This window comes from Sylvia atricapilla, chromosome 4 (genome assembly GCF_009819655.1).
Source record: "Sylvia atricapilla isolate bSylAtr1 chromosome 4, bSylAtr1.pri, whole genome shotgun sequence".
Lineage (NCBI taxonomy): Eukaryota > Metazoa > Chordata > Aves > Passeriformes > Sylviidae > Sylvia > Sylvia atricapilla.
The window spans coordinates 8,832,911-8,855,167 of record NC_089143.1 but is presented as its reverse complement, the minus strand read 5'-3'; the positions used below and the strand labels follow the sequence as shown (position 1 = coordinate 8,855,167).

The 22,257-nt window shown below is 40.2% G+C and overlaps 1 protein-coding gene across 4 annotated transcripts in view; it reads right to left on the bottom strand.

Annotated features, from left to right (window-relative positions):
- Positions 1-18,921, bottom strand: part of ATP8A1 (ATPase phospholipid transporting 8A1) — a 104,604-nt gene extending 85,683 nt beyond the window's left edge. For all 4 annotated transcript variants that reach the window (XM_066317065.1, XM_066317066.1, XM_066317064.1 and 1 more), the window contains exons 1-5: positions 18,621-18,921; positions 10,737-10,851; positions 9,459-9,558; positions 6,925-7,023; positions 3,687-3,732 (exon numbers count right to left, since the gene is read on the bottom strand). In XM_066317065.1, the coding sequence (XP_066173162.1) occupies positions 3,687-3,732; positions 6,925-7,023; positions 9,459-9,558; positions 10,737-10,851; positions 18,621-18,669 (409 nt within the window). In that variant the 5' untranslated portion in view covers positions 18,670-18,921. The remainder of the gene's footprint in view (positions 1-3,686; positions 3,733-6,924; positions 7,024-9,458; positions 9,559-10,736; positions 10,852-18,620) is intronic.
- Positions 18,922-22,257: the final 3,336 nt, after the last annotated feature.

The window sequence follows — 22,257 nt, the reverse complement described above, 5'->3', positions numbered from 1 at the left end:
TTATTACAAAGTCAATTAGAATATTTTACAGGCCTTGAGAATCAATTAAATCTGACATAGATTTTTATGATAATGTCTTTTCCAAAACAAATCAGTAATTGGAATAAAAAGTTCCAAAGTTAAAAAGTTCTGAAGTTATTGGGGGGAGACAAGGGGAATATATTCAATATTTATTAAGTGTCAGCAGGCTTACTAGAGTTTATCTATTGTCATATCAGAGAACTTCAGGATCACTACATCACATCCTCCACAAATATACCAAAAATACCCCATGCTATATAGAGTCGTATTTAGTATAGTTTTTCCCTGGTAGTCAGAACTAATATTTTAACTACATTCCACTATTCTAGTTTTTAAGTGTTACTACTATGATACAAAAAGCATGACTTGTTGCCAGTTAATTGCCAAGATTTTATTTTTAGAAAATAATAAAGGTAACATGTTTTAGCCTCAGTTGCTGAAAATGAATGTGCAAAAAGAAAAAGGAACATATTGCTATGTATCAATACCCAGATAACTTTAAGAGAGTGTTCCCTTTCACGGGGTTTTCCATCTTTCAAACCATCAGGAAGCTTAAGCTGACAGTCAGGACCAAGTTCTTACCAAGAGTGTGCTTGCTGACTTCAAAAAAGTGGATCAAAATCTAAGACTACATATGGACTTTATATTTAAATCTTCCTGGAGGTTCTGTCCAGACTGACCTCCTTCTTGTGTATCTCAATGATATCTGCAATCATTACTTAACCTGCTTAGTGATTCTTTCTGCTTAGTAAGCCTCCCCCTTCCTTCCCCCAGATTTATTAGTGTTGATATGCTCAGGGCAATGGTAGATGGGGCAGTCTCCCTTTCTGACAAGTAAGCAAGGTATTTTAATGACTGCCTCACCAACCAGCTGATCATTATACAAAATCTATTTTGACAAACCATTTCCCTCCACTGGTAAAACTACACATTCAGTGTGATGACTGTTTGCAACACTGTCCTAAGGAACCCAAGACATTTGATAACTGTGCTGCCAACCACCTATTTCCATCCCCTTGTCAGCAACACTGTGGGGCCATGGCACAAATCAGACAAAAGTACTGATGAGAATTAAAAATATACCTTGCAGCAATCCAGACAACTAAGTTTCCCAAATAGTTACAGTATAATAACTGCCACTGGAGTTGTGCAGGTCTGAAATATGTCACCAGATGTGGCCAGAGGCTTTGTAAGAAGGGGCTTCTGTCTGCAGAGAACAGGTTCTGTCCTGCCATCATCCCATGCCAAGGTGCATGCCCTCACTGCTTTATGCATGCCTCTTCCAGGGTTTGGACCCTTTCATGAGCCAGTCTAATCCACTCCATGGAAGGACACTATCATTTTTTCTTTCTGGATTTGTTTCTGGCTGGTTTAACTGGTTAAAATCAGCTCACAAACTGATGAGTCAGACTCATGAAAACATGCTGAGCCACCTGAAATTCCAAGAGTACTCTAACCCTAGCTCAATCTGGTAAACTTTTAAGGACAATTGACATACACTAACATTCAGTTAAATCCATTTTCTTATGAGAACAAAGAAAGAAGTGGTGTAGCTATGCACCTTTCATATAATGGTTAGAGAACTTGTACCATAAAGCCTTCTGCAGCCTGACTTTTGCATTTGTATCTCCCACTTTTCAGCTGTCTCTAACAACTAATTTTCAAAAGCATTTTCCATCTGCACTACAGAAGGCTATTTCACCACAGTACAGAAATGCAGAATTCATCCTGTCAGAGTGATGGTGTCCTGCTGTATCATCCATGTATGCAGCCTGAGGCAACAAAAATCATCCCCAATGCAGCCTAATATATCCAAATCCTTTGCAAAAGGCTTTTTTTATAGTAAACTTTAGAAAGTTAATTACTTAAGGCAAACTGAGATACACATTGTCATTAAGGAACAGAAAGTTGAGTGGGGACCCATATACAGAATCTACATGTGCACATGTAATTTCACTAACAATTTCATGTGTCTAAAAGGCAACCAAAGGTGGAGCTACATATACAACATACTATGCACATCACTGCTTCTCAGGGTCACAGAACTGCTGAATACAGGAAAACAAGGTAAGAGATTGCTAAACTGATTAGCTTTTTAATTATTGCTTTGACATTAGATTGTATTTGACAATACATTTAAGAACTGCTTTGTCGGGATGACAGGATCAATGCTGCACATATGTGAATCCTGCATTAGCTTAAGAAATGTGTTTCTCAATGCTAGGAATATTTTATTTATCCCCATCACACATTTAAATTCCAAGATACTTTTCTGCATGCATGGAACATTCAGGAACCTTAGGAACAGTTACCAAAGACCCTGATGAGAGGCAACCAAGAAGATGAGGCAAAAAAGAGAGTAAAACAAGCCTTTTATTAAAATTTTGTACACTCTGAAAAAAAAAAAAAAAAATTGAAAAGGCATTTCAAGATTTCACTGCCACCAAAAGAGTTGTTTGTCATTTCAAAAGCTATGAGTGGTTGATAAAAGAATTTTAGATGCCAATATGAAGTTTTCTTTGTTTTTTATATATTACTAAAAGGCTATCTGTTTCTCCAGACCTGTCCTCTGGAGATTTCCATTTCTGTGATTTCAGTCAATAGTTTTGTCTCCCCATAATCTCTCCACACCTGCTATTGAGTTCAGTAGTTTCTACATGCTCAATAGTTTCCTAAGCTATCTTGCCCTCCCAGTGCCCATAAATTTTACAGTAAAGATTTACATAAAATTTAGGTAGGCTTTAAAATTCACGATTCCAGTATTTAGCAGTGCTACACCATTGTTTATCTCTAACTGACGACTACATTTCTCCCTAAAAAATTTTATGGCTATTTTTATTATATATTTAAAAGGATTCCACGTAAGGTTTTTCTCTTTGTGTTATTTTTCATATTTTCTGCAATCAAATCCACATGACACTCACTCCTCCTCCTCTTTATAAAAACAGGACTATTTCCACCAAGAGAGATCCATCTCAGAACAAATAACATGAAAAGTTGAAGAGCAGCAAAGCAGGAAACTAAATTTGACATCCTACCTGACAAAGCATGTTTAGGATATACTAATATCTCCCTCACTTTCTGAGCTAAAATAAAGAGAAGTGGTATAAAACTGACAATATCAAAATCTATTATAAAAAACACCTGCCAGTGTTTTGGTTCGGATACACTGGCCAAGATTCTCATAATTTCTAATCAAATTGTTCCAATGATTTAATTAAAAAACACCAACAAATCAAACCCAAAAGAACTCCATTAGTCTTCACCCAGTTTTGCAGCAGCATAGAAAGATAGTTCTATTTTTTTGATGCTTCCTTCCTATTGCTGGCTGAAAAAAAATTATATGTGTACTCAGAAATGCAGTTTTAATTATAATGTGGGCCCACTAAATGCACAGGTGATTATGATCTAACAGTGACAGCATCACCTATGCTAAATGAGTAAATGCTCAAGTTTCTTAGGAACTTCCCAACCTTAATCTAGAACATATTCTATTTTGTGGGGTTAACATCACTGCAAATCATAATTTCAACTGTTTACATTGCACATTTTGAAGTAATCTGCACATGCAATTTCCCACTCAATTATGTCAGCAGTTCAAATTGTATTACTATCATGTGCAAAAATTCAACCTCCCCCCCGAAAATAGGTTAAAAAAATCCTACCTTGAGTTTGTTTCTTGTTCACTGCATTATCAGCTTTGTGCCTTTTCTAAATTAAAAAAGCAGAGTGGTTAAAGACTTCTGTTGATAAGATAAAGCTTTCATACTTCTAATAAAAACCCCATCTATTAGCCCCTCCCACTCATCTATTCAATAAACCATGTAAAAATTTTAACAGGACTAATAATTACTTGTGTAGTTATGAACATCAGGAAAGTCACATCCAGTTCCAGGCTAATTGTATTGTACTAAAATATCCTTTCCTGTGGGCAATCTCTATCTGGACACGTTCCTTACATAAGGAACTGGTGCATTTCAATACTGTAACTTTGTCCTTTTCTGGGACTGTGAGATGATTCTACCACAGCAAAGATGATGGAACAATTTTTCATCTAAGTGTCTCACACAGACATCTTAAATCAGGCAATGACTGTGTAAACATAATGACTCCACTTCCACAAAGCTGCCTCCAGACTTCAACAGTAACAAACAGACAATCATCAGCACCCCCAGCCCCCCCAAAACAGGCAATGATGTCCCTCAGTTTTAATACAGCTGTGAGACATCTTTTGGCAGTAATCTTTTGATACTGCTATTAAGAACCTGCATTTTCAAGGTATGACCAAACTCAGATACAAAAAGCTTCGGAGTGTACTAGTTTAAACACGTTATTTAGGACTCGTTATTTATGAACTCGTTTTTTCCTGAGCAGGAATATGCTTTAGGAAATTAATTTGAATAGAATGAACTGGTTTAGGTACACTTTTTAAACAGAAAAATCAGAATTCATGCCCTTGTGAGGTGAACAAAATCAGAAGCAATCTTGTAAAAGGAAAGAAAAACATGTCAAGATATTTGAGTTGTTTATTGTCAATAAAACATTGATTTGACTCTGAGCTAGCAGCCCTTAAAAGGCTACCTTATAACTTTGCAAAATTGAAATATTATTTTTTACTAGATTTTCACAGATTACCAGGAGATTATCATTTCAAAAAGGTGGCTGACTGTACAGATTAATAACCTTTGATCAAAGGGAAAGCATAACTTGACCAAAGCAGATGTCTATTTGCCCAGAGGGTGAATCTCCTCCATTTTGAAAGGTTAATGTCTAGTGCTATCTGAGGAATGACAAGTGAAAATCATTGGAAACAGCCGACAATCTAACACTGCATGTCACAAATCTTGCTAGCACCTTTGAAGCATATATGGAAAACACATGCTGTTCATGAATAATATCTTCTGCTATCGTCCTTCTCTTCTTGGTATTTCATTCCAGAAAAAGAAATGTTTGGTTCTTGAGCTAAAAGTATTATTTTGACAAGTCTATTTGTTGATATCAATATACAAGGTTCCCATCCAAAAGCTTTATAATTAGATGAAGATTAGCGTTCATGGAGATTCTAGATATTTCACTATGTAAAAACCTGAGATATAATGAAAATTAATTAACTTGAATATTTTACTATGCAGAAAGTGGTCAGCTTTTCTCAGCAAAAAACAGTACAGCTGTACTGGCTTTAGGTATCTCTGTAGCATTTTGTAAAGAGAACTTTATTTAGCTGGTATATGCAAAACCCATTATACCTGATCCCTGTCTTTCTCCCCCGCCACACTGAACTGTACACTTCAAGTTACAAAGAGCAAATGGTAGAAATAAGTAACAAAAGAAAAGCAACTGGATGAGATAATTTTAAAAAGGACACTTTGTACAGTAGCAGAAGCCTCAGTTTTATATTTGCCTAGACGCTGACAGATGGTGTAAGTCTGTAAGCATTAACAGCAGAATGGTTAAAAATATCTAAAAGAGCATGAATAGATTTTATGGCTTTTTTTCAAAAGGGGTTTTGTTTATGTAAAGAGAAAGCAACAAAGGCATTTAAGGGGATGTTGACTGTAAGGTAGCAAAAACTAGAAATGCCAAATAGAAGAAAAATATTTAATGGAAACCTCATTGTGTCTTGCAGGACCACTTAACTCTGACCCAGGGGCTTCATACAACCTAAGGAGTCTATATCTTGCCTACCATCCATTCACAGAGGTAACTGAGGAGACAACTGAGTTGGACTGTATCAATAAAGGCAGCATGTGACTAACCACTCTCCATTGCAAACCTCCTCCAGCTCAATACTCTTCCTCTTGGTTATGTTTCTGCATATATGTTGTAATTCTACTCAAACACAATAAATCTGATGGTCCCAGGCACCTTACAATTTGTGTGCAAGAAAAGACTATACTACCTTCAACACCTTCCAAAACTCAAAGAGAAGAGCCCACAAACAGGAATACTACTCTAGTGGACATGACATTCTGCTGTATCATGACATATCTAATGTCTTGTCCTTCTCATAACATACCTGCAGAACTAAAATAAAAGCAGATAAAGAAACTCTTAGCATCTAGAGTGATTTGGTAAATAATTAACATTAATTTAATTCCTTAAACACAAAAGGAATCAAAACACTCAATTATTTTAAGCAAGTTAGAGAAACAGGTATCTATCATATGCCTTTAGTGAAGAGAGGGCAAGAAGGCACCCAGAAAACCCCAACATCTTTTGCATGAAGTGAAACAGAGACTGAAATGCCTTTCTCTCCCTCAAAATAAATCAGAACAGAATGAATGGTTCTGTGTTGCCAATGTCACAGTTTTTTCTTCTAATGCAAGAAAGGAAAACAACCACTATCACAGGCAGTGACTGGAAAGAGCCTAGGAAAGCCTGGCAAAGATTGAGGCACTGCCTAACAAGGACGAATTCTGTGTCTGTTCCTGGCCATCAGGAGTCAGCAGATCACACTTAGCACCAAGAAAATGCCAGCATTTATGAAATGCTAACAGTAAATTGCACTGGACTGGAGCAACAGGAAAAAACTGAAAAGGTTTAGGTACACTTTTTAAACAGATGTTCGGAACTCATGCCTTTGTGATGCAAACAAAATCAGAAGCAATCTTGTGCAATGAAAGAAAAAACAGGTCAAGATATTTGAGTGATTTTTTGCCAATCAAATGTTGATTTGACTCTGAGCTATGCTGTCTAAGCTGAGCTATGCTATCCCCATGCTGTCTAAAAAAACCATGAAAAGCCACAACAGCGAAACTAAGGATTTTATATATGTGACTATTTAGAAATAAAGAGGTACACATCAAATACTTGGCCTGGATTTGACAACTGGGAAACATTTTTGAAATATTATAAATGAAAAATATGATAGCTATTTACAAAATATTGCTATTAAATACTTACAATATCCTCGATTATCTCCTTCACTGCAGCTACAGCTAAAATAAATAAGAGAGGAACCAATGTTGTGTAGCGGCCTGTTGGTGATACATCTGGTATTTGCTATAAAAAAAAAAAAACAAACAAAAAGGAGAAAAAAATATTTTGCATTGCTGGTTGAAAACACTTCTAATACAAGAAATAGTACTTTCTGTGCAAATAAAGACAAAGTGAATTCACTTTTTAGACATGGTATTAATTATTTCTAAGAGAGATTTATAGTCTTCAATTCAAAAGCATCTGATACAATAAAAGAACATCTGTATTTTAAGCAGTATAGAGTTCAATTGTACTATTTCCAGAGGTTTTAGTGTTTGCAGAATATTCACCTTCCTTTTCTGTGTTTCAAATTGAATTAAAATACATATTTATAAAATAAATAAACTTTCCAGTTTAGATTTTAGAGTAGACACTAGTCCAAGGTATTCTTGCTTCTTTACACTCTTATCTTCTAAGAGATATTTTAACCATACTAGGTATTGACTGATAAATTTCAAATAGTTGCCAGACTACTGTAAAAAATCCCATTTTTTGCTAACCAGGCACAGATTATGCAAAAAAACATGTATGTAAATTGTGAGAAAATTCAGCTGCTTATGTGATATACACAGATAGTTATCCATAATTATCTTTATATGGCAAGACTGAAAGTTGAAAGGATTGCTGCCTTAACAAACTTACTATGGGTAATGCAGTGTGATGACAATGAGAACTTTGCAAGAAGAGTACACTAACTAGTGGTGCCCCAAAGTGGTTAAAAGCGATCCTCAATATATCATAAAATGTTTTGAGAAACAGCCAATGTTACTTATGAATTACATTAATTTCTTTCTGTCACTGAAAGAAATTATGCTTCTGAAAGAAAACAGGATGTTTTAATATGCTTCTTAACACCAATATAGATTTATCTTCCAGGCTACTGTAGGAGTTTTTCAAGGAATTAAATGGAAATGAGGCTAAAATCTACTGTGACTATATGTTGGCTACAGAGGAAAGGGATCTCTTACTTTTACAGCTATTTTTATCTTTTCCCTCCTTCCTACATATATGTCCAAATTCCCACTCCAACTGCATGTTATTTTGCAGGGAAAATCTGAAAGCAAAATGGTAACTAGCCTGTACTCCAATTCCATTCTCCTCTATTTCCTCCTCCTGGCAATCCAGTCTCACTGATGGCCTGACACACTAGTGGGCTTTGAAGTCCTAACCTTCCACTTGCTAACACTTCTGAAACTTCCTATTCTCTCTAGCTTGAGGTACACAGTGGCACCACAGGGAACACTGCTGGACCACTGGATTAACCTGAGATTCCAGATGGGGTTAGCAGGATGCTTACTTAGAAGCCACAGGCAGAAAACCCAATGAAACCCTAAACTTTTCCCCCCTTAGAAAAAAGTTGTAAGCTATTTATGCAGGTGCATCATAAAAAGCTGTCCCAAGCACTTAAAGCAGAAGCAAAGACATTGGAGTAAGGACAGAGGAATAAACCTTGACTTGCAGAAACAAACTTGGACTTGCAGAAACATTTGAAGTGAGGAAGGAAAAAGTACATACCGCAGTTCACGTGCCATTTTTCAGTAATTTTTGTTTGGTATGTCAATCCCTAACACAATGACCTTCTCAACAGACAGATCACCACATTGTAAACAACGCATTTGAAATCATGCAGAAAATGTGTTTTTATCAAATATGTTTGAAATGCAGAACTAGTCAATGGTAATTCCAACTGAACCTGAACACAGTTTGATTTTTCACTTATCATCAGCTAATGCATTGAAAAAATAGTATAAAAGAACTCCAAAATGTTTTCCACTTGAACTATCACAAAATTTAAATATAGATGTGCAGAATGTTATGTAGGTCTTCAAAAAAGTCTCCGTAAGCTGGGTCAGTGATTTCACTTTATAAACATATCTAATGAAGCTACAGTGGTGATATAAACAGTGTGCTTCCTTCCTAACCAGTTCATTGATTAGCTGGTTTACAGCAAATAGTTGCTGTAGTATTGGATTCCATAACTGGAGTTTGTCTAGGCTCAATTTCAATCTTTATCTCTAAGAATAAAATCACCTCCCCTCAGCTGCAATCCCTGTCCCTCCATAGAACCTACTACAGGAATAAAGTTCATAGAGTTCAGGTTTTTAGACAGTACCCTCTAGAAGAAATGCCAACTACACAGTAGTAACAGTTTTCTGTATATGCCAGATATTTTTTAAACGTAATTTTCTTTCTGCAACTCTTTTTGACCCAACAGAACTTCAGCTATACTTAAATTTTTATAGAAAAATCTTTGTGTGCATTTTGGTATCTCCAAGGAGCAAGAAAACCACAAACCAAAGTATTTTATTAAAGATATATCTACATGATACAGCTGTTTTGACAGGCCAGCTAGCTTGGAAAGAACAGAACAGCAACCTCAAGTATCTCAGTATCTCTGTCTATAATATAAATGGTCTCCGAGCAAGTTTAAAATATTAAAATCTTATTGTTGATCTTACCTGAAGCAACGCAATAAAAAGAAAAAATGCATTAGCAGCTCTTCTGAACTGGGAATAAAGGAACCTTGGCAGGAATGTGATTATGTTGTACTTTGCAGTGCTGAGAAGAAGAGACAAAAACACATGCTATTATAACAGTACAAAAAATTCTTCAAATGTATTCTTTTCCTCTCAGTTATACAAGCTTTCAAGCAAAACAGTGTGCTTTTTGGTTCTAAACTGATAAATACTGGATATTAAGTGTGCTTTTGCTAGGCTGGAAGAAGAGAATAAAATTTATCCGAGCAAAGAATCTCTGCTAAGCTATCATCACAAAATGTTTGAGCTCCCAGCTCTCAGCCTGTTATATCTGTTCACCATCACCTAAGGTTCTGAAACAAAACATGCAAAAAACAATCATGCCAAAAACTTTTAAGCAAAAGACTTGTACGAATATTTTAACTTCTTTTCAAGCCATATTTTACTTTGACCTTGCATATGTAAGGTCATATATAAGTTAATATAAGGGGGAATGAGTGTATTCTGCAAAAGACTTCTACTCTGTAACCAAGCAAAAGACAGAAGGACAAGTTGTATACACCAAGAAATAGCATATAAAGTTTCTTAATGATGGAAAATCTCACCACGTTATTCTCAATGTCTACAAAATTTCTGCACATTATCAAAGGTACCTTCAGAAAACATACCTGCTTGGGATAGAGGTATCTTTGCCATTTATTTCTTTCGAATTTTAATAACAGAAATGAGGATGCTATCAGATCTAAACACATATTACTTATGAGTATTTACTGTATGACTTAAAATTCATCAAAACAAGCAAAAAAAAAAAAAAACAAAAAACAGCATAAACCATCAGCTAAGTCCCTAAAGCCTGAACCTGAAAACTAGTCTCGTAGGCAACTATAGCATCTTTGTAACTGGCTGACTGAAAAAGCCATGTGTTTCCAAAGCACAAACAATGCTGAGCTCAAGTGCAGTACACCTGCATCAGCACTCAGCTGCCAAGAATAGGTCCAAAGATGAACTGAACTGAAACCTGAAGAACAAATCCATCCTCCAGGGACATATTGATGGGTACAGCTGTACCTTCCCTCACTGCATTCTTAAAAATTCAGGTCAGGTTTGTAACTGAAACACCTTACTTGTCTCTTCATTTCACTTTATTCCTCCCTCTAGTTTCTAAGACTGTTATTGGTGGCCAGTGGAAATGACAGAAGTAGAATAAATGAAACCATTTCAATTTTGCTATGCAGAATGCAATAATGTTTTTGTTAATACCTGACATGATTATTGCAGAATTTGGTTAGCTGGGGCTGATTGATGAATATAGTTCTCACTTCCTCTTGATCAGCTAGGGAAGTTTTTTCTGAAACATCCTCTGTCTTCTCATAGCCTGTAAAAACACAGCATGATTTTCCATATAAATAGATTTACTTACACAAGATTCAAGGCACTTCATGAGACAAAAAGGACATGTATTGTCAATGTGAACTCAATGTATTTGCATTTCTCACAAATAATGACCCCTGAAAAAACAAAACCACCTTTTTATATAGTCAAGACGCTCAGTAAAAATCTACACTCCCCAGAGACCATCATTACCTTTCAAAGATCACTGAGAGTGGCCTAACAGTGAGATCTGCCAGCTTCCTCTGCATTCATGACTGCATCTTATTAGATCCCATGGACTCTTGTATTGCCAGTTTGTTTAACTGCTCCCTAAACTAATCCTTCTCCACCAAGGTAAGACTTTTTTGTTTTGGACTTTGTGATTGGTATCAGGAACCTGTGGTTCCTGAAGGCTGATCTTATCGGTAGAGACTAAAGGGGAGAAGACAGTGTTTACTACATCCTATTATGTCTTTTGTTTCCAGGTTTGGGTGGCATGAAGCCTAGAGGAGCCACCTTTCCCACAGTCATCACCTTCCTGCTGTTACATCTGAAGGAGAACAAGAATGGAGTCTACAGGCCACCCATCAGGTTAAACCCCAGGTATGCTGGAACTTTGCCAGCTAAATCCATCTCTCTCTCTACTCTACAGCCACCTATTCTTGCTTTGACTTCTTGTAGGTTCCCCTTTCTACATGAGTGTTTTGTCAGGGACTCCTTGCTAATTCATAGAATCATAGAATGGTTTGAGTTGGAAGGAATCTTAGAGATCATCCAAGCCTCCTGTCATGGGCAGGGAACCTTCCAGTCAATCAGGTTACTCAGAACACCATCAAGCCTGATCTTGGATATTTCCAGGGATAGGGAGTCCACAATCTCCCCAGGCAACCTGTTCAACGCCTTATCACCCTTACAGTAAAGGTTTCCTTCCTCCTTTCCTTCTTTTCCTTTAGATACCTGATCTAAACTCACCCTCCTTCAGCTTAAGGTCATTCCCCCTTGTCCTATCACTACATGCCCTTGTGAAAAGTTCCCCTATAACCCTCCTGCAGGCCTCCTTTAGACACTGGAAGGCTGATAGAAGGTCTCCTCCAAGCCTTCTCCTCTTCAGGCTGAACTCTCTTCAGCCTGTCTTCATACATGTGTTCCAGTCCTCTGATTAACTTACTGGCCCTCTTCTGGACTTGTTCCAACAAGTCCCTGTCTTTCTTCTGCTGGGGGCGCCAGAGTTGGAGTCAGTACTCCAGGTGGGGTCTCACAAGAGCAGAGAAGAGGGACAGAAGCACCTCTCTTGACCTGTTGGTCACACCTCTTTTGACACAGCCCAGGACGCGGTGGGCCTTCAGGGCTCCAAACGCAATGTCAAGTCCTGTTGAGCTTCTCGTACACCAACATCCCTCCAAGTTCTTTTCCTCAGGGATGCTGTCAGTCCACTCTCCACCCAACCTGTGTTTGTGCTTGGGATTGCCCTGACCCAAGCGCAGGACCTTGCACTTGGCTTTGTTGAACTTCATGAGGTTCACACAAGCCCACCTCTAAAGACTGTCAAGGTGCCTCTGGATGACAACCCTCCAGCATGTCAGCCCCATCACACAGCTTGGCATTGTTAGCCAACTTGCTGAGGGGTCACTCAATCCCACTGTCCAAATCACTGACAAAGACGTTAAAAAAGTGTCAGTTCTCGTCCTGATCCCTGAGGACAGCCACTTGTCACCTCTTTCCACTGAGCCATTGACTGCAATTCTTGGAATGCAACCATTCAGCCACTTTCTTATCCACTGTGTGGTCCATCCATCAAATCCTTGTCTCCTCTAGAGACAAGGATATTGTGTGGGACAGTGTCAAATGCCTTGCTTCATCCAGACCTTCTGCCACCTTGGCTTGATTGTGTGCTCATTGTGATGGACTAATCATGAGCAGGAGAGATGTGATTATTGGAAGCCAAGGCCATTAAGCTGGTTAATCTTAGTTGGTTGTTCTCATTGGTTAATGAGATACCATTCCTTCAATTGCTCCAGGTTTTCTTTGTGACACTAGCCAGATTATTCCCAGAGAAGTGGCATCAGTATATTCTTCATTCTTGTGTGTGCTTAACTTGAAATGGTTTTATTAGACTCATTGACATTCCCAGCATCTGCCTCCACTAGTCAGTAGAAGTTGAACTTTCTGTATATTCTTCTATGGACTGTGCAGAATCTTGTGTGAGCCTGCATCTCAAGTTTCATCTATAAAAGGGGACACCAAGGTATTCTTCTCTTGCAAATATTTTTCACTAGTATTTTGTCAGCCAGTCAGCCACTGCATTACTGACAACAGGCCTAAGCAGTCTTCAGGCTGGAGTTTGTAAGGTACCAACAATTACAGCATAAACCAATCACCATAAAGTTTTAACATGATAACAATAACCTATGTGTATATAGCTACTTGTTAAATATACACTGTTCATTCTGTATGAGAGTAAGACACTGAAACCCCCTATGTTATAATGCAACTGAATACATCAGAATTTAGAGCATGTCAAGGATAATTAGGGAAAACTTAATGCTATTTCTAGCACATTCTATAAATGTTTGCCAACATGTTAGGCAAAATCTAAGCCATTCCCCAGTCCACTGGCACAGTACATTGCCTCTTACCTATTCAAAATAAATTTTGGACACTTCTTTGCAATGTCAAGTCTCCACACATTGAGAAAAGGCTCAGCAGAAGCTTTTAATTTCATCCCATTTGCCATTTATAATTCACAGGCTCTATTATGATACAGGAAATCCCCACTACTATATTCACCCTCTGCAATTTCTCTATTTCTTTCCCTGCCCGATGAAAGGCACAAGCATTCAAACATCAGTATTTATCTCAAGAAGTCTCTTCAGAGGAAGGGCAGCCAGCCGAACAGACTGGCCCACTCTAACAGGTGCTGACAAAATACTCCTTAAGGAACCACACAGGATCATGTGGAAGTCTAACCCAGCAAAAAAACACAACCACCTTCAATAACAACAAATTGCAAACCAATAAGTAAGCAATGAAACAAACAAACACAGCCCTCAAACCACTTAGAGCTTCTTTCAGCAAGAGCACCCATTGAAGGCCATATTTTGATTCCAGCAATAAATTTGGAGGAAGTGTCTCTCTGCAAACACACAGTATTTGCAGGGACTCTTCCTAAACCAGTCTTGATTAAAAGGTTTCTACATTAGTAAAACAACAACAGCAAATTCCACATCCCTAATTTAATTTTTCCTTTAGGTAGGGTGGTTTTAAAATTTTAAGCTTTCATTCCTTAAAACGATCTCATTTTCATTACACGTATGGGACAATGTCCCATATGCATGTACTGCAATATGGAAATAAAAGGAAGGAAAGAAAACCCTCAACCAAATTGCCAAAAAAATTTAATAAACTACTCTTGATCTGTAAAAAAAAAAATCTTTTTTATTCTCTAAGTAGAGCTTTCAAAACCTTTGAAAGTTGATGCTGTAGCCAAGAACCTCTTATACAACTAAGTGCTGTGGTTAAACCTGGCAGGCAGCTAAACACCACACAACCACTCACTTGCCTACCCCAAGTGCTGGGACAGAGAATCAGAAAAAAGATAAATTGGATAAATCAGATAAGAGATAAATTATCTTATCATTGGCTAAGATAAAAACAGCTTAATAGGACAGAAAAAGAAGGGAAAATAACAATTAAATAATATACAAAGCAATTAATGCACAATTGCTCACCAACTGCTGACCAATATCCATCCAGTCCCTGAGCTGTAGGTGACCAGCCTTCTTCTGCCAACTCCCCCACTTCTGTTGTTCAGCATAATGCCAAAACGTCTGGGACATCCCTTTGGTCAGCTGGGAGGCAGATGCCCTGGCTGTGTCCCCTCCCTAATTTTTGTGAACCCCCAGGCAGTATGAGATGCTGACAAATCCTTGATTTAGTGTAAGTGCTGCTCAGAAACAACTCAACATTATTCTCATCCTAGATCCAAAACACAGCATTGTATCAGCTACTAGGAACAAAACTAAGTCTATCCCAGCCAAAGCCAGAACTGTCTGTTTGCTAGCTCGTATTTCTGAAGCATGTGGCATAGATCAAAGACAGAGTCACTATGAAAAAGAAGATGTCTTCAGATTTGTTGCTAAGTCATGACAGACCTTCTGTGACAGAATAGGCACTGGGAATCTGACCCATCAGTCTGTCCTTCTGAGGAGTCAGAGCACAGAAGGGAATTTAAATGACCTGCTTGAACCTGCTGGTACCACTGAGATGGTGAAGCCAATCTAGAATTAAACCAAGTTTTTTTCCCTGTTGTGAAGCACTGGGATCAAAACACACTTGGCAGAGATAAACCCGAGACACAAGTGACTGTAATGATCACTAAATCTGGTAAAATGTTATATAGTCCTAAAGACCGTAAGCAGAAACACCTAAGGATATATTAGGCACTGCAAAAACCAATAGTCTGCTGAAGACAATCTGGTGACCCCTACAGAATTTCAAAATACATTTCTTCTTCATGTGAAAGTCATTTCATCTTACCCATGTTAAGCTTCACTTAGATTTTGTGTAAGTATTTACCTTCACCAACAAGAACTAGTTATTACCTACTAGTTTTGGTAGGCAGCATCATGGTACCTCAACTCTTCACCCTTTCACAAAGACCTAATTCACTGTTCACTGAACTCCACTGACACAGAGAGGAAAAAGATTAATGCTTCAGTCTTTAGAGATCCCTATTAAAGACCTGCGAAGAACAATTCCACTCTCCCAAAAGCTCTCAATAGAAATAGAATTATCTGAATGATTCAATTTCATATTATTTAATAGATGCACATATTAACTGTGTAGCTATATATAGCTAAAATAACCACAGTTAGTTACTGTATTTAATAAAGCTTTATGTAGGCCACACTACACAAAGATTCCCCATGTGTTTTGCAATTGCAGAATACATGGCACCAATTTTCTAAATTTGTTTGAGATGGCCAGGTCTTCTGTGCCATGAGCTTTATTAAGGCTTTATTGATACCACTTCAGAATGGTAAGCAGCACCTCTCCCTTGCAACAGCATAATGGACACAAAAATCTACTAGAACATGGTAATAAGCATGCATGGTTATCCCTCATCAGCCATGGAGAATTTTCAGAGATTTGGAAGAATGGCACAAAATCATTAGTTCCTTTTCGCTCAAATTCTTTCTTCTATGCAGGTAACATGTTGGCTGACAGACCTTAAAACACCCACAGTTTTTATTTTGCAATAATTTACACACTGTAGTGTCAATTCTTCTGTGTGGCTATCGACCACTTCTTGGGAATGATACATGTGCACACCATTCTGACAGTTCTGATTCAGGTTGTTTTATCTGAGCACAACAGTTGATTTTTTCTAATAACATTATCATTATCTCTTCGTGTGAGAGAGGGCTTAGTTTTTTCTGAGATAGTGTCCAAGACATTTCAGCCTGGCAAGGTAGTTCACAATCCATGGAAAAGGTTTCTGAAGTAGAAATTAGTTGCTGCAGACAGGAGAGAAAAGCGTGTTTTCAAATCCACAGTTACAACACAAAAATTCTAAAATATGGAAAGTAATACTATCTGTCAGCTCCCCATGAGTTTTAGGCTAAGGAATGGTCCACACCATGACAGAAGTCATAGAAGCTGTTGTTTGTGATTTCAGTATTACTAGCGCTCCAAGAACACAGAAGGACTCTGCCAGTAGCAACTCTGCATTGGGGGTAAGACTTTGGTGGAGTTCTCTGAAAGCAGCCTTATCATCACTTGGCATAATGCTTATCTGAGAGGCTTGGGTGATTGCCAGAACTAGGCTTTGACAGTTCTTTTATGTCCCTGTCAAACACTGAGACCCACATGGCAGGGTGCTGGAGTTCTCTCTTTTAGAAAACAGTAGCATTTACAAAGAGCTGTTTAGAAATGCCAACTAGGTAGTCTAAATGTATGGACTAACTGGACTTGGAAGTGTTTATCTCAAAAAGAAAAAAAGAAAAAAATTGATGTTGGTTTCATTGTGAATTACATCTGAACAAAGATTAAATATAGATTAATTATTTAGTGTCCCACGATTATAAGACTTAAAAAACATTAACAGATTTCAAAAATTTTTGAGTAGTACTATATAAATAGTAAAGTACAATATGAGTCATATAGAATCAACTCGACTGGTGTCACAAAAAAAACTTACCATGTCATTTTGCAAAAGTTAAGTTTTTTAAAAGGTGTTTTATACCTATCGTCAGTCCAAGAAAAAATGCTTTTGGTAAGCTTCTTAAACCCAGTATTTAACTGCTCCACAGTTATTCAACCTTGAAAAATAAACCACTTTTTTTTTTTTTTTTTTTTTTTTTTTTTACTGCAATTGTAAATCTTAGATAGCCAGTGACCTTTATGGAACCCCACATTTATTTACTTAATAACCATTAAGAGTTCTGTAACTAGATAATTTAAAAGAGAGCATCAATTTTCCCAATTTCTTTATGTGGTGCTCAGCTTGCAGTGAAAACCAATTGTCTGGAACAAGGGTAAGTGGAAAAGAACTGAAATTAACCACTGAAAAATTGGACATTTAACTAATCTCATTATATGCATCTACTAATCACTGTGAGTATATAGGACTGCTGCTGTGGTTGTAAAAACATTTCAGAAATGTTCCTGAAAGGATGCACTTTCTCCCTTTCTTCTTAGAAAGACACATTCTTCTATTTCTTTGCCACTAACATTTCCTAGGCAGAGGCAGAGCCACACTTCCTACAAACCTGCTTTTGGTGGAGGAAGGCATATGACATGGTAAAACTATAAGATAACATCAGTCTAACAGCCCACTTATAATCTATGTTTCTTTGTGCTTGTCCTTACACAAAAAATAAATAAAATATTCTTTGTTTGGAAGAAGAAAGAAAAATTACAGGGAGGAAGTTTCTACCTCCCTATACTAAGGAAAGCGAAACAAAGCCAAAACAAAATCAACTGAATATATGGTTTAAGCCAGGAAACTTTCAGACAAGGGGATGAATCCTGCATACCTGCCTCAGTACTTCTTATGCCATTAACCGGGACACTGTTATTGCTACCTACTGCAAAAAAAAAAACAAAAATCACAGGCTGTTGAACATACCGCTGTTTTGGCGTCCACGATTTCAAATTTTACTTCTGCATGCAATAAATCTTATAGTAATGTAAATCGCTGCAGTGATTCTTTTCCCAAGGCAGCTGCTGACAGCTGTTTAACCTGAGGTTAAACAAATCCACTTAGGAACGAGCCCCCAGTTCTGTCCGAAGCTTCCTGGCACAAGCCCTGTGTCAGAAACGCTTATTTCTGCTGATCGGCGCACACGTACGTGTTACACACAAAAGAGGGATCCCGGCTAATTCCCGGGCCGAGGACCCCAGGCCATGAGCCCCCGCCGCCGCTCGGGGCCGGCGGGCCGAGCCGCCGCACACCGCGGGGAAAGCGAAACCACCGCGGCCATCGCGAAACGCTGCCCGGGGCTCGGCGGACACGGACAGCCATAAACACGAGGCCTCCCCGAGCAGCCCGGCAGCGCTCACGCCCCAGGCTGGGGTGGGTGCAGCCGCAGCCCCGCCGGGGGCGCACGGCACGGCGGCGCACGGGGCTGAGGAGCGCGGCGGCGGCGCGACGCCGGCTCCCGCCGCCCCCTCCCGGCCAAGCGGCGCAGACCCCGCCGCGGCTCCGCGCCGGAACGCCGGCCGGGCTCCCCCGTCCCTCCCCGCCGGCGCGGAGAAGCGTGCGGCTCTTACCCTCCGCGCGGGAGCGGATCTCGGACACCGTTTTCTGCACGGCCGGCATCGCCGGGGCGGTGGCGCGGCCGCCTCCCTCCAGCGGCGCGCCCTGCACCTGCCGCGCACCGGAGCGCGCCCTGCGCCGCCGCGAGGCCCGGGGCGACGGCGGCGGGTCCCGACGGCGGCGGCGGCTCCTCCGGCAGCCCGAGGCGGCGGCTCCGGCAGCCCGAGGCTGCGCCTCTTCCCGGCTGCGCCTCTCCCCGCCGGCGGCGCCGCTGCTCACTGACAGCCGCGGCGCCCGCGCTCCGCGCTCGCCGGCCCCCTCCGGAACCTACCAACTCCGCCCCCGCCCTCCGCGCCTCCCTGTCCCGAGGCGTCCCGCCGCCATCTCCCCGTCCCGCCGCGCTCGGCCTCGTGGGGTCACCGCGCCTAACCGGGCACGGGCACTACGGCGGTCTGCGTCCCGCCTCTGGAGCGGGCGAAGCGCGCCCCGTGCGCCCCCCACCCCGTGACGCGGGGAATGGAACGCGCCGAGCCCTGGGCCGCTGCCCGCGCTGGGGGCGGGCGGGGAAGCCCCGGGCAAGGCCGCCCGCTGTCTCCGGCGGCCGCGGCGGGCGGGAGCCGTGGCCGGGAGTGCCGGGGGCCGGGCGGGGTGAGCCGGGCCCCGCAAAGCGTCAGCAGCCCGGTGGCCTTGCTCGGGGAGCCAGGGGGCGGAGGGCAGCAGGCCCGGCAGGGCCGGCAGAGCTGCTCAGCCGTGGTTATGTGCAGAGCGCACTCCCTTCCCCCGGTGTCGCACGGTGCCGAGCGAGGTGTAAATGGAGCGAGGGGCGCGGTGGGGGCCGGGAGCCGTTCATCCGGAGAGGGAATTTGAAACGGTGTTCCACAGCCCTCATCCAGGCGAGGAGAGCGTTGGTGCCGCGCTCTGTTTGACAGGCAGCCTTCAAACTCTCGCCTGGCTTCTTATTTTTAATCTCGGTCCGGATGCCGCAGTTTGACAGCCGTGAGTCAGTGCGAAGCCAAGCGCTGCTCCTGTGGGGGCTGTGGGAAGGGAGGTCCCAGCCGCAGATGCCTGGGGCGGGAGCAGCGCTTTGGAGGCTGTGGGCTGATACCGGGGTGACTGCAACAGGCTGAGCACTGCCCCTGCATCGTGCCGAAACACAGCCGCGCTGAAAACAAGATGCTGAACAAAACGGGAAAGAGGATGGGATTTGGGGGCAGGTCTACTTGGCGTAATTGTGTCTTGCATCTGTTTCAGTCGGGCGTAAGGCATACTGACTGCCTAGAGGATGATGTAAGTTATGAAATGGAATAAAGCTACTATTGTCTCGTAAATCTTGAGAGGATTTGAGGCTGACGTGTCCACTAAAAGCCACCATTGTGTCCTCCAGAAAGTGCATAATACAGATTACAGATGCAGGATTGCTGCTGTTTTCAATATAGAGCGTACACACCCACTATAAGAAAATAAGAGCTATGTATAGTCTTTCTTGACAGCAACAGAGTGAATCTTCGATAAAATTGTATAAATTTATTCTCCGTAAATGGATCAAGCAAAGCATGTAAATGTTGTTGGGGCTTAGGGTTTGGTGATGGACCTGGCAGTGTTATGTTTCTGGTTGGACTCAATGGTTTTAGAGGTCTTTTTCAGCATTAATAATTTTATGATTCTATGAAGTAGTGCTTCATTCATGGAGGAAAGCGAACCAAGATTTTGTTTTTCTTAAATGCTGAGCTCGGATATCAAGGAAGAGGAATACTTTGCTTCAGAGAAGACTGCATTAGGAAATAAATACTGTGGATTTCTTTCAAGTCACAGGCCAGAAAACCTGCTAGAGAGTGTCCTTCAAAAGAGAATGCTCTTCTGCACCATCCTATGCAGCAATCTGTGTGGGTTGTTTGTGTTTTTGTGGGTTTTGAGTTGTGCTTTTTTCTTTTCTGAACCAGAAACAAGGACTGTAGAAAGATGTCTCTTCATGCATTTTTCTGGTAAAACAAAATGCCTGGAAACAATATGCACTGCTCATCCAGTTTTAAGAAATATTCAGTGTGGGTCAGTCAGCTGTGGGCAGTCTTGGCTAGTGCAAATTACTTTCAGCATGAAACAGCCTCTAGTTTTCTGTGAGATTCCATCGAAGCCTGACTGTAGCAGTCATTTAGGGACTCAACATATATATATATTTCTATACACATGAACATATATTTCTATACACACAAACCTCCCAGCATAAATAGGGCCCTTTTGTGAAAGAGGATCTTGAGAGGGGTGGAAGTGGTGGTTTGCAATTTCTAGCAGCTTCACTACTGTTAAAAGGCTGCAACGAAATAGTGAAATTCACTATAAATCAATATACATGCCAGTCAACATGCATTCTCCCCCCCAGTTACTGCAGTGCTGGTGGCAAATAGGATTGTCACTTAAATCCACATTTGGATGTTATTTTATGTCTGAACTGGGGTTTTTTGGCTGTAATATCCCTGGCAAGTGATGCTTATTGCTGATACCTTTGGGCAGCTGGAAGTGTACCCTCTTGAGAACAGAAGATACTACAACAGTGCTGCCAAGTGTTATTTAAAATTGTGAGTAATTACTTTACAAATAAGGCCACTATCAACCTCACTAAACAGCACCACGACAAAATTAGCTTTATTCTTGGTGTACTTTTGTGTATACTTGGAATACTTCTGTGTACTTGTTACTACAAAAGCTTAAAAGTCCTTTTTTTTTTTTTTAGTTTTAAAGAAAAAGCCTTTTTGAAATTATAGTGTAATATTTGAAAGAATGAATAAGGTTTTTACAACTTGCCATGAGATAAGAAATTCTCCATTTTGCCAGTTTTTATTCTACAAAGTCTCAAGACAAATATGTTTAACCATTTAGTTACACAACAGACAGTTCATCCAGATGTCATCCAAATGGATGAAACTCAGATGCTGTATTTCCTAACAGTCCCCATCCACTTGCAACATTACTGCAGGAGAAGCACAGTAGTGTCTATTTCCTCTACATTTCCCCCATAAGACCTCCCAGCCAACTGGCCCTTGTATTTCTTTCTTTCTTTTGGAAGACAGTTGTATGAGCTCCATCCTTTCACCTCTTCTATGTAAGTGGAACCTGTGCTACTCAAGAAATTTCCACCTCCACACACCACCCTTCTTGTTTTGATATAAACAGATCAGAAATGGCTTCTGCAGCTTTTTAAGATGAGAGTATGCTTAGTTTATGAACTTGAAAATGTGCTCTATATTTAAGGAATCCAATATTTAGCTTTGGATCATCACTTGTTTGGAATGCACATGACAGGACTGCAAAACAGAAGCAAGTCAGTCTGCTTTCCAGCACAGCTATGAATTAAACAATATGCCTATATTCTGCTTTTAAGATTAGATGTCACTCTTAATTGAGTTTTCTCTTCAATTTCAATGTGTATTTTTAAACATGTGGAAGTTCTGGTGGAACAGATAGAAATTTATTAGCATTAATTTATTAGAACACACTACCTTTTGGAACAAAAGATGACAGAAATTGAATTTTTAAAATATATGCAGAAAATTTGCATATTAATTGAGAAGAAAAAGTTATTTCAGACATAAAATGTCTTGCAATGACAGCTGAAATGTTGAGCTAGTCAAAGAAGATTGTGAAAGGATACACATT